General features: G+C 51.5%; 1 protein-coding gene across 1 annotated transcript; it reads right to left on the reverse strand.

Annotated features, from left to right (window-relative positions):
- Positions 1-1,136: 1,136 nt before the first annotated feature.
- Positions 1,137-12,642, reverse strand: Cyp18a1 (Cytochrome P450 18a1). The gene is made up of 6 exons (XM_077679432.1): positions 12,094-12,642; positions 8,611-8,732; positions 7,063-7,489; positions 5,088-5,361; positions 4,078-4,250; positions 1,137-3,143 (listed from the first exon to the last, which is right to left on the reverse strand). The coding sequence occupies exons 1-6, from the start codon at positions 12,449-12,451 to the stop codon at positions 2,953-2,955; spliced, it is 1,545 nt and encodes a 514-aa protein (XP_077535558.1). The 5' UTR covers positions 12,452-12,642; the 3' UTR covers positions 1,137-2,952.
- Positions 12,643-13,052: the final 410 nt, after the last annotated feature.

The raw sequence follows: 13,052 nt of genomic DNA on the forward strand, positions 1-13,052 counted from the left end.
AGTTGTCGTTTGCTTAGCTGTAAGGCCACAGGCACGACGCACCTTCTTTACTTTCACTTTGGATTTATTTGTGTCGCATTTGCACGGTTTTCTTTGCTGGTGCTGGCCATTGTGCTAGGATAAATTTAAAATGACTAAAAGTGAGTGAAACATTTTTGTGTCACATCGCAAACAACAGATAGAAAACAATAATATTCACATGAAAGGTTTCAGTTTATTGGGGGGGGGACTTCAATTTAGTCGTCCATTTTTGACGAGCATAGCTGCAAGACAAACAGGGCCCTGGAGGCTTTGCCCTCGCTTGTTAATTCAGTCCGTCTTTGTTGTGAAGCAATTACTCATTTCCCCGTGTGAACTTTGGCTTTAGCTTTGCTTATGTGGAGGAGGGTCCAGCATTAATTATGTTATGCTCTTGTTACCTAGTCTATGGGTTACATTCACCGACTCTCTCGCAACCCCATGACGGGTAAGACAAAGCTACGTTCTACTTTGCACGCACTTAAAAGCCACTGTTCGATAGAAAAAATACAAGCAAACGCCTTCTTTTACGGAAGGCCACCTACAGTTCGCTTTGCACCGCCACCTACCAGACATGAAGCCAGGCCTCTTATCTCCTCCTCTTCGACTCTGCTCGCAAGGTTTACCCTTTGCAGTGGTGAGGTGGCACACTCAATGTGCCGAAACAGAGCCTAAGGTGGATGACTCCACATTTTGTGAATTTCCAGATATATAGTACAACAACTGCATTCCTGGTTCAGGGTACGTTCTAGTGCACAATAGAACACCTAATATAGTAGACTATTATATCATGGGTTCTACTGTGCAGTAGATTGGCAGGGGGCTGCCAATCTACTGCCAATCCCCTGTCAATCTAGTGCATGGCTGTGTCAGCCCCCTGCCAATGGCCATTTTGGCTGCTATAAACATGCTCTAAAAGGCATTTGTGGCTCTCGAAGCCTGCTGCAAGAGGCAATTTTGCCTGCTCCTAGGACTGCTCCCAAACCCAAGTACCCTGTTCCACCCCTGCTGCTCTGTCATTTTAGGTTGCAATTCTGTTGAGTTCCATTGAGCTGGATATCACCTTCCCTCCTTGACGGTCCGTCGAAGAACTAAGCACACAGACACACGGGTGTTTGAAACAAACTTTGTTCTCTTCTGTTGTACTTTGCAGATGCCAAGATGAAAAACAAGAAATGGGGGTGCACATATGTACAGTGGAATGCGTCCCCACAGGGACATGCGGCAGACAATTGCAGAGTTGACTGAACAGCGTAACAGTGTCAAACGAGTGTAAACAACTATGTACACGAGATCTTTCGGCAGCCCTCGCACGGGCGTCAACCTACGAGATCCTCCTCATGGACTTGCATTGCGAGAGATCTGGGTTGCTTGTGGGAGACCGACTGTGCCAGGCAAAATGCACGAGCACGAGAGAGAATCCATGCTGAACACACGCACAAAAGTGCACACTGGCAGTGAATCAGCAGGGAAGATTCTAGATGACTGCACTGCGTTCATCTTCAAATGCTAGGGATGATGATGATGAAGTTGGAACACTTTTCGCAAGCAAGGGTGGGTAGGTGGGCATGCGATTCCCAAGCAGGACTGTCTTGCTTTAGTTGCATCGCAAAAGCTGCCAACGTGCAGCTGATGTGGTTCTATGTACATGAAGCATTGATGAGCCTCTGGAAATCATTGCCCTGAAAATGTGCACTTGGTCAATAAAGCATTGAACTACAAAGCATACTGCTTTAGAGGTATCTGAACCATAGGACACAATTGCTCGCTTGCAACTGACTAGTCGACATTAGCTGGGCCCGTTTGCCCGTACGCATAAGTTCCCGCTTACGCATAAGATGCCAATAAGTCGAAGACGGCCACGGCAAATAAGCCGGTTGCCAGAAAACCCGACGGAAACGCTACCTTAACCGAGTGTTTGTATTAGTTTCGGGCAAACAACTTATTACCTATACAGCGCTAAAGTTGTAGTTGAGAACTTATTCCCACACTTATCGCGTTCGGGCAAACGGGCGCAGGTTATTGCTTGGGAAATGAAATTCTGACTGTTAATAATGGGTGTGTAAAAAATTGCAAACACTTTGAAACCATGTTGAGGGTGGGTGATGGTCGCGACTGATTGCGCCTATGAGAAATTGGGCAAAAAGGCAGGCCTAATTTATGCCATTCTGTGGCCTCTTCCATTCAAGCCATTTGGAACGTCAAGGTGGGCCATTTTGAGCAGAAAATGTGCTTGCACTAACTCCTTCAACTATCAGTATTAGGACTTTCTCGCCAGCCTGTTGCTTGTCATCTGCATTCAAGGTGCGTACTTGAGATATTGCAGGTCGCAGCAGTGTCAAGAATAGGCGGAGCGTTCACTTTCAATTGCACAAAATGGTGGTTGTCCTTGTGCACCTACGTCTGTCACATCCTGGCTGCGGAGTTCACAAAGCTTGCAGGAACACTGCTCTTGGTTTCTAGCGCGATGAGGAGAATTCGACCTTCTTAAGATGAAGCGAGAAGTGGGTCGGATCATGGCAGCAAAGAATTGAAACACCGCATCATACGCGTTTCTGGCTCCTACTGCACTTGAAGGAAGTACATTTCGCCTTCTGACTTAGCGCTGAAAACGCAATAGCCACAGCATGACTGCACAAACGAGGCATTTTTGTGTCTTCCCTGAGTAGCAAGAATGAGGATGGAAGCATTGCCCCTGGCTTGACGCAGGTACACGAACACGGGCACCACACGACGGGCGCTCCGCTCACACGAGCCGCGCTGGTAGCTAGCAGAAGCATGCGCAATACAATGCGCGACTTGCTTCAGAAAAGGGGGCACGTTTCGTCTGTCCCAGTACGAAGGAGCACTGGCAGGAGTCGAGCTTCCGGAGAGGAACACTCATGGCAAATAAGGTGCGTTGGCACTGTTGATCTTGGTGCCGGGTTTGGCTCACTACGAGTAGCTGTTGCGGGGGGTGAACTTGACTCGGAAGGGCCGTGGCGTGTGCGAGACGGCCACGTGGCCGTCCATGGAGGGAGGCTCCTCCCCCTCGGGCAGGCCCAGCGTGTACCTCTGGAGCATGTGGCTGAGGAACAGGAACACCTCGGTCTGGGTCAGGTGGTTGCCCAGGCACATGCGCCGGCCTGCAAAAGAAGAGGGCGCATGGCGTTGGGATGCTTGTTCGGGATGCTGACGAAATAACGAGATTTGGTAGGCCTTGAATTCATAGCTTTTCAAAGGAGACTTGCGATTAGTGCGCTACGGCAGTGGTTCTCAAGTAAGGGTCAGCGGACCACGAGGGATCTGCAAGGACACTTCAGGGTGTCTGCGAGTACCTCCATGGCACTCCTTGTTATCCTTTTTTGCCAAACATTGCCACGTGGCACGTAGATTTGACATCCCGCAATGGCAGGGGTTTTAACGTGGGCTTTTTGCACGACACTACAATTGTGCAAGAAAGCCACGTAGGCACGAGGCATGCGTAGTAACGTGTGTCTGGGTGAGTTTATCGACCTTTATTGACATTGAGACACAAAGCAACCGAAGTGCTTTAATGAATCCATCATCATCAGCCTGTCTACGCCCACTGCAGGGCAAAGGCCTCTCCCATGGATCTTCAAGTATCTTGGTTCTGTGCTAACTGCGACCAATTTATCCCCGCAAACTTCTTGATCTCATCTCCCCATCTAACTTTCTGCCGCCCTCCGCAATACTTGCCTTCTCTAGGGATCCACTCTGTTACCCTTAATGAACAACGGTTATCTTGCCTTTGCATTACATGCCCTGCCCACGTCCATTTCTTCTTAAATTCTCCTAATATGTCCTTAACACGCGTTTGTTCCCGGACCCACTCCGCTCTCTTCTTGTCCCTTAATGTTACACCTATCATCTTCCGCTCCATTGCTCGCCAAGTCGTCCTCAATTCAATAAATTGTTGAATAGTAAAGACAACACTTTTCAAGCTATGATGTTCCACTTATAAAAAAGCGAAGGTGATCCCCATAGTTACAGCACTAACCAAAAGGAAATCCCCATTGCGACCCAACAGCGCTAACCGAACGCAAAAGTGCTGCTCACCAACAGAGAAGGGCATGAAGTAGTCTGGCTTGTGGACGCGCCCGTTGACTAAGAAGCGCTCCGGCCGGAACTCCTCCGGGTCCTCCCAGAGGTCCGGGTCCATGTGGATGGCCCAGAGGTTGGAGATGACGTGGGTGCCCGCCGGGATCCGGTAGCCCGCCAGCTCCACATCACTGCGCATGCGCCACATGCGGGCTTACTCTCTGTTGCTGAGCCTCGTTCAATACGTGTGCTGGCAGATGCCAGCTCACATTCTAGCAAAGGTAAGTTACAGGTGCTTTCTGCTGCCGTAGTCCCTTTGGCAAGACCTTTGCAGCACGGCATCACATGTAAGCCAAGTTCTAATGGGGCTTCTAAAATTAAGGCCATTATTATGTCCACGTCAGCAGAAAACTCCCACGCTACTACTGGCTACACAAGCAAACTACTGGTGGCACCACCAGGGATCGAACCTGGGCCAGCATAGAGAAGACGAGTGAGAGCCCGTGGTCTTGCCGAGTAATTTACACCCACACGGGGAGAGGGGGAGACAGCCGGTGGTTGGGATTCAGCGCGTGAGAAGGGGGGGGGGCGCTCTGACGGCAACGCGTGAAACAAGAGTGAGGGGAAACAGTGAGAGAGATGACGCCAAATACACGTGTGTCGCCCTCCTCCTCACCCTTCGAAAGACGATAAAAGTGGTTGCCGGAAACGGCGCGTTCCAAACTGCGCAGGAAGGCCTCGGCACGCGAGCATTGCGAAGGCGGGAAATTTGAATTGCATTGGACAAACCTCCGTTCAATTCATCAAGAGAGGAGTGAGACAGGGAGGCAAAGAGCGTGATGGGTGGTAGCAGTGAGTGGATGCCACGTGCGTGAATCCGAGTGACGCCGCATGGGTAACCTTTGTGGCTGTCGTTTACAGCTTCGCAGTTTAACCGTTACCTTCACAGCGTGGATTGGAGCCTAATATTTTTGGTCCGCCATCTCGCGAGGTCTGTACCGGAGTGCCCTACAAGTAGGACTGCTCACCAGGTGGTGGCGTGGGCGTTCCCCAGCGCGATGACGTTGGCGCGCCGCAGCACCTCGAGGATGGTGGCCTGCGCGTACGGCAGCGCGGGCAGGTCGGCCATGCTGGGGGGCCTTCCCTCGGAGGACGAGCCCAGCTGGGCGTCCAGTTCCTCCTGCAGCTTCTGCTGGACGTGCGGGTGGCGCACCAGCAGCAGGATGGCCCACTCGAGCGTCGACGTCACCGTCTCCAGGCCCGCGCTGAAGATGTCCATTAGCACCTGGACCAGTTGCTCCTCTGCGAGACACGAGGAAGGCAGGGTTGCGCGAAGCACGAACAGATGGCGCGACATGCTTCAACTTGCTTCATCACTCGATTTGTTTCCTTACTCATGCCTCTATATTGACCATTAAATTTAATCATTTTATGCGAGTAGCCTGCGGCTTCAGCGAACACACAAGTGTCGCATGTACTTGTTTCGCGCAGCGCGTATTTGTGCTAGGCTTTTTTGCACTGCTTCGGCGTCATGCGGACAAGCCGCCGGAAGGGGCACGCCGTGCGGCAGAGCTAACTGAAGAAGAATGGTGTGCGAATATTCAAAAACTCGAATAGCTCGCGAATAGTGTTTGCTATTCGATTTGAGTCGCGAGGCGGTTTTATCGTTCAAAGTATTCGAATATGCGAATAGAGCTCTGCCGAACTCCATGCAAACGTCTAAACTTCACCGCACGGCTCGTCCTTTTTGGTTGGCTTTTTTGCATGACGCTGAAGCTGCGCAAAAAAGCCACACACGTCTATACCTTGCACAAAACAATGGCATGGTAACAGTGTATGTTCGGTGAGGTGTAAGGCCACTTTGCTGTAAAAACGTTTTTGCCTTTTATTTATTCTTTCTACCTGGTTCAATTTTAGACATTAGTGATATAGCTTAACCCACAAGTTATTGACGTGTGTTAAGTTATGCGTACCTTCGCCGGAGTATTGCTGATTAGTACATGAAGCCGCCCACATCATGTTGCTTCTTTTGTCTCCTTTCTTTCTATTTTTATACATCTTTTTCAACGATTCTGTACATAGCGTCCTCGTGGTTTTGATGCCTCGTGGTAAAATGGCGCAATAAAAAAAAAGAGAGACTCCAAGCTATGCTCTGGCAACATGCCAACCGGACGTAGGCTACTAGCCTTGGTACTTATGGGTCGACTAAATAAAATTAAAAAAACAGCTTCAAGGCTCATATTCTTCAATAAATGAAAGCTGGACTCGTCGAGAGGCGGAGCTCAATGTCAGGTGCTCACAGCCGTTGTTTGAATGTATCAGCTGCTTGCGAGATCGTCACCCGAGCAGCAACACCCCCCAGAGATAAACGATTACTAAGTTAGCAGGTGCGAATTCCCACCTGCCCACCGCTGCACATGTCAAGGCATGGAAACGAACTTCGAACGAATACCTCCCGAACCTGGCGGACTATTGTCACTTCCGTTGAGAAGTATTCGCAGACAAATAAAAGCACTGCAGCCACCGCACAGACCTCACACACAATGTGGAAATGTCAGAAGAGATCACGGAACAAGAGCCCCCCCACCTCCCATATAAATCAAACACACAGAGCAGCTCCAATGCAACTACGCCTTTTCCAGATGGCCGAAGTAGCTTAGAGTAAATCTATATAGCTCCCTGTGGGAGCTATATAGAGAAACTGTAATGTAGCTGCCAGCCCAACGCTCTCTACTTTGGGCGAATAAAGCTCGCTCCCTCTGGGGAAGCCTGCCTGCAAGGCGGGCTTTACTGCACCATGAATCCACGAAACAATGCATCCAACTAAGCTCGGAAACGTGGTAACCAAAGAAACGCTGAAAGCAGTTGACCTTGCGTTTTTGTTTCGCTTACGGCCTGCGTTGGAGAGGCCTATCTGGCTGCTTGACGGGGCCCGCGAACAACTATGCACAAGTCCACGACTTTCTACAGCGAGGTGTCGCAAACTCTCCCGACCGCACTCACCGAAGTAGGCGTCCTCCCGCTCGATGCCCCTGGCCTTGTCGGCGCGCAGCTGGACGAGGTAGGCGTCGACGATGTCCCGCACGGTGCCGTCCACGAAGGAGGAGCGGTGCGCGTCGGCGATGCGGCGGAAGTAGTCGGCCGTCTGGCGCCGGTTGCGCTTGATGCGCCGGTAGGCCCAGTTGGAGCCCGGCACGTAGCGCAGCGCGGGGATGAAGTTGACGGGCACGGCGAGCGTGAGCAAGCGGAAGCCCTCCTCGAAGAGCGCCAGCAGCTGCTCGAACTTGGAGTCGCGCGACATGTACGTGACGCTCATGAGGAAAGAGCCCAGGATGTTGCTCACGGCGCGCGCCAGCGACCGGCGGACCTGCTGCGAGCTGCCTTCGAACGACGAGGGCCCCAGCGACGCCAGGAACTCGCCGATGTGCACCTGCGACGACCAAGGGACGGCGACGCTATGGTACTTCGCACTTCCCGTCTGTCGTTCACCACCGACGTCTCGCGTCCTGGGCATATAACGACCGGATTGCCTTATCTAGCGCAGGCACCGTGTTCTACGGCGATTATATGTCTAGTTCCCAATTCAGACATGTAGACGGCGCGTGTAAGATGTACTGGTAACCATGAAAGGTTGTGCTTCTAACCGGAGCCTTGTCCTAATGAGAGTTCAGTTCAAACAGCTAGTAGTGAGAGGCGTCGGGAAACGAGTACGAAGTGAAGTTGGCCAAGACGGTGTCCGCCTCGGAAAAGCCGGGGGGCCTTCTTTAGAGAGCATGCGCAGTTCGCGCTTGACAGACCAAGAGCAGACGGAAGCGTGACCAGAAGGCGTTGCTTGGGAAGCTAAGTGTTGAATAATAGAGCAGCTTGAGCTGTGAAGCACGCCGCGCAAAAGAGTGGCACAACAGCTGTTAGTTCCCGCTGCGCTTGGAAGCCAAGCAATGGTGGCAAGCTACTGCACGGTAATAACGTGCTCGTCGTGCAACCGAGCATTGCAGTTCGGCCTGCCTAATTAAACGCAAGCTCCAAAGCTTTCTTAGACAACTCGCTATTCATCGTTGCCTTTCCACTGCGATGAAATGCGGACAGCCTTTCCTGGTTATCCGTACTTTATTATGGCCGTGCCACCGCTTCGCGTGATATCACCCACACTGATCAAGCAAGTGAAAAAGAGAAATAGGGCCATACGGCCGAGGCCGTGTACTTTATGTACTTTACGCGTATTACAAATGCTTCATTTATAACGAACGAATGCTGCGTGACCACGTGACTGCCTCTTCCCTCTCTCTAATCTGTCGCAACCGGAAAAGTCCGCTGGTGAGTGCAACAGAGATAGGCAGAGTGAACCTCACAAATCTGAGCCTCGGGGCGCTAGTCTGGAAATTGAATTTTGTGGCGGTAAAAAAAAAAAAAAAGACGTCGTGGTTTGAATATATCCGCTCGCTTCTTCGTTAAAAATAACCCGTGCCGTTACGAAGCAGATGTAGAGCTCTCCGCGTCCACATCTAGACCGACAGCGTGGAGGAGTAAGCGTGTACAGTGAGCCCGACGTACCTGCATCTTCTGCTCGAGCGCCACACTGCCAGGCCTGCCGTTGCGCGGCACGAAGTCTCTGAAGACCCGGTGCAGGAAGGCGCGCTGCTCGCGCCACAAGGCGCCCGCAGAGTTGATGATGCCTGCGGAAGAAGCACAACATGCTCTAGCGCTTGCCTTCTCTTGAGATCGGTTATAATGCGCTTATCCTTTGCCCCTTCTGAAGCCTGAGCCAGGCTGTTCGTTTGTATCCAACTGCCTCGTGTTTGCCACGGCACTCGTTCTGGCAACCCACGCCGAGACGCTCGTTAAAAGGACCCTGCAACGCTTTTTAAACTATTTAAACACGAAAGTGCTGTATTCCTGGATTCACGAATAATTTCACTTACGTCATTTCCGTCACGGAAGTGACGCCCAACGAAGCAAGCGGCCTGTAGAGGGTGCACCCCTGCACACAGGGTCTTTTTGCGGGGAAGCAACCTTTAGTACTGAAGAGAACTATATACTTAGGGTTCGTTATTGGGTTGGGTTGTTCGTTATTGGGTTTTATATTTTAACACGAGAGTGTATTATGCCGGGATACACCGGGATTTCACTGGCGCCAGTACGCCTTTCCAAAGCGACCCGCCAGCAGGACGTCGCTCGCCAAGCGCACCCTCAAGACAGCCGTCGACCCGAAAATAACGCCCGGCTGCAGATTTCGCTGCACATTTCACTTTCGTGTTTTACCGATACCTATAACAGAGGAATCAACCAGTTTTTTTTTTCTATATCCTAAATGCTTTCAGAACGTAGTCAACAAACACAGTCGGTATTTAGAATAGGGGGTCACAAAGTGCCTTAGCCCGAAATAGCTGCTCTATGCCCATCAGATAACTTGCCCAAAAAAATCCTCTCTTTCCCGGTCTTGGCATTGTTCGAGCGCCAGAATTACGTCATAACAACGGTGTAGCGGCTATTGACCGGCTTTCTTTCAGTAGCAGCAATATGCGCATTCCACAGCAACTTTACGAAGAAATCCACAAAAGCAATGCAGAAACGGAAGGCGGATTTGCTGCGACCGGCAAATGACGCAGTGTCGCTCCGTGCTGGCGATAACTATACCTTTCACAATGCTTTTAGACTCGAAGGAAAGAGGTTAAGTGTTTATCGGAAGTGTTGCTGAGTCCTTTCAACGTTGGGAAGACCTCTTTTGTTCTTGCGGCCTTCATTTATGCATTGGTCAACTGGTTAGCGAGATAAGTGGCGAGGCAGTGGAAGTGGTAAGCGAATATATCTACTTAGACAAAGTTGTTACCCCAGATCCCGACCATGCGGCAGAGATAATTAGAAGGATAAGAATGGGGTCAAGTGCATACGGCTGACATCCTCAGATAATGAATGGCAGCCTACCATTGACCCTGAAGAAGAGAGTGTGTGACAGCTGCATCTTACTGGTATTCACCTATGGGGCCGAAACTTGTGGAGGCTCACCAAGAGGGTTCAACTTAAATTGAGGACGACTCAGCGCGCAATGGAACGGAATATGATAGATGCAACATTAAGGGACAAGAAGAGAGCGGAGTGGATCAGGGAACAAACACGTGTTAAGGACATCATAGTAGAAATTAAGAAGAAGAAATGAACGTGGGCAGGGCATGTATAATGCGAAGGCAAGACAACCGTTGGTCATTAAGGGTAACAAAGTGGATCCCTAGAGAAGGCAAGCGTTGTAGGGGGCGGCAGAAAGTTAGATTGGCAGATGAGATCAGGAAGTTTGCGGGGATAAATTGGTCGCAGTTAACGCAGGGCCGGAATAATTGGAGAATAATGGGAGAGGCCTTTGCCCTGCAGTGGGCGTAGATAGGCTGATGATTTATGCAAGTGCCAAACAGCATATCACGCTCAGTGGCCAGCCTGTAAAACCTTTCTGTCCGTTGGTTTATTCTAGCGGACGTGGGTTCGACCCCGGAGGCAGTTTTTGCGATGGAGCCGGAATACGATAACCCCCGCGTGTCGAGATTTCGTTCCACATCGACGATCTCCGTGTGGTTGAAATTAATCTTCTATAGACCTCCATAACGGCTCGCCGCCGCTGGGATCGAACACGCGTCCTTGGGCTCAACAGTAACACGTCTCAGCCACTGAGCCACCGCGGCAGGTTACACTGAAAAGCGAATGAACTACGGTATATACAGCACTCCTCCGGATCACATGTTCGGTTTCACGCAAGAGCACCAAGGTTCATTTCGCGGTTACCGGAAGCACAGCAACCCTTATCGAGGCCATGTTTGCTCAGACAGCAATGTTTTGCGCCTTCAATAATCGCTACAACATCAAGCATGACTTCTCGACGGATAATTGGTTTCAGGAGTGAGCTTGCAACTTTGAGGAGTGAGATTATTACAGCACCGGAGAGTGCACGCACGAAGATTGAACTGCCGATCTCCTATGCCCTATTTGCGACATTTAAAACGAGATTAAAATATAAAGCCGGAGGTACACATTTGGAGATTCCGGTGCATAAGATCAAGTAACGGTGCGGTGCTGCTTCCAAAAGGAACAGCTTGAAAGAATCGCACAATCTTATTTACATGGCAAACGACTCAGCAACACACGCCAGAACAAAGGAAGCACACGACAGAAAATACACAAATTAAATAGCATGATTTGCGTGTGGGTCATATTTTTTCTGGCCTCGCGTTAAATTTTCTATATTTATCAACGAATGGTTGATTAAAACACTTAAAAACGCATGCACTAAGTGGCCAAGCAATTTAACAAGTCTAGTTAGCGGGCGATGACTTCTCGCATTAAAATGAGACATTCTTGGACGAAGCCTGCACCACGCGTCGTTTTTGTAAAACATTGCCTTTGAACATGGTAAATTATTCGTAGGCTATTGCAACGATGACACGATGAAGCGTCGTCTACAATTTAGAGAAATTAACTTGTTAACTTGTCAACGTTAACTTGTTAACGTTGCATGACTATTAATTGTTGCATATTTAAAAACGTTGCGCAGAGAGGCAAATGCAATTTGCTCCGGGCGAACGTAATTTTAATCCTATGCAGTGTTTTGCTTTGCGGTGAATAAAGTCGTGTTGTAACGACAAAACAGTTTCACAACGATTTTAAAGGGAAGCTGCAGCACTGCGGATAAACGCTTTCACTGTCCTTCGTGACTGGAAGCACCTCGAAAGCTTTCTGCATCCATGATCAACATGTCCGCTACGATGGAAATCAAGAGAGCTGATTGATCTTTGCTCAGTCACAACCGGGATCCGGCATGGTCGTTGACTCGTCCATTATGATTACATGGAAACGACGGACAGACTGCGATACTCCGCCGATGTTCAGACGAGGGCAAAGCAATGCTCCGTTAAAAGTGTCGAAGGAAACCTGCGTCACAGGCGGGCCTCTTTGCTCACGTTTCGGCAGCCACACGAGATGGGAGGTGCACACAATCCGTCAATCCGACATCAGGCGGCCGAACGAACCACCGCCACAGCCGCGGGTCCTCACCGTATCCCTGCAGGAGCTTGGTCAGTTCCGTGTCCGGTCTTCCGGAGAAGGCGGCCTGGCTGAAGGCGCGTCGCACCAGCTTGGGGTCGCTGATGACGACGACCCTCTTGGAGCCGAGGAAGATCTGGTAGACGGGGCCGTAGGTGGCGGCCAGGCCCTGGAGCGTGCGGTGGAACTCCTTTCCCAGGAAGGGCAGGAAGCCTACCAGGGGCAGCCCCCACGGCCCCGGGGGCAGGGGCGGAAGCCGGCCGCCGAAGAACAGGCGACGGCTGAGCAGCAGCACGGCCACGAACACGGCCAGCCAGGTGGGAAGCGTGGTCTCCGGCCACGGCGGAAGCAGCAGGAGTAGGGGGGACATGTCGTCGGCGGTGCACTGGTCTGCGTCTTCCGAAATGGGGAGCCGGGCCCCCTTTTATACGAGGCCCCGCGTCGGAGGGGAGAGGAGGGGGAGGGGGACGTGCCTCCAGCTGTGAGGGTCGCCTCCCTGCGCGGCGGTCGCCCGACTGCCCGCCTTGTTTCCGTTTCTGTGCCGCCGCCGCCTTCCGCCGCAACAAGTGCCACCGGCGGCCCCTCTTCGCCGAACAGGGGAGAGGTGGGGGAGGGCGGCGGTGCGCGCCGGTTGGCGCCGCGTGCATGTATGCACACGAATCTTCGAAACGCGCGCGCGCTATCATCGCCGCTATCTGACGCCGCGGCGTTCAATCGACGCGCCACTCGCTGCGTGGATAGAGGAGGGAGGCGTGGGAGGCGGTCGGCTCCAAGGAGGCCCTCCCGCCTCTTTCCTTTTCTTCGGCGGCATTGTAGCGATGCGCGCCAATGCGCAATGCCTTCTCTGTGCGCGCCGCTCGCGATGTGCGTCCACTACGCTTTGATCTGTTGGTCAAATCCGAGCCCAAAAAGCAGCTGTTCGGACTGCGCGCAGAAATTGAAGAAACATTTATTTAACGGTATTGCGAAGG

The sequence above is a fragment of the Haemaphysalis longicornis genome, unplaced genomic scaffold (assembly GCF_048455015.1).
Source record: "Haemaphysalis longicornis isolate Haplotype H1 unplaced genomic scaffold, Haemaphysalis longicornis Haplotype H1 scaffold_7, whole genome shotgun sequence".
NCBI lineage: Eukaryota > Metazoa > Arthropoda > Arachnida > Ixodida > Ixodidae > Haemaphysalis > Haemaphysalis longicornis.

What these genes read in the sequence shown, in the direction of transcription:
- Cyp18a1 (XM_077679432.1), bottom strand. Translation starts at nt 12,451, where the DNA reads ATGTCCCCCCTACTCCTGCTGCTTCCGCCGTGGCCGGAGACCACGCTT. An exon ending in CAAGCTCCTGCAGGGATACG is followed by an intron (nt 8,733 to 12,093) that starts GTGAGGACCCGC and finishes CTTCTTCCGCAG; the next exon opens with GCATCATCAACTCTGCGGGC. An exon ending in GCGGGAGGACGCCTACTTCG is followed by an intron (nt 5,362 to 7,062) that starts GTGAGTGCGGTC and finishes CGTGTCTCGCAG; the next exon opens with AGGAGCAACTGGTCCAGGTG.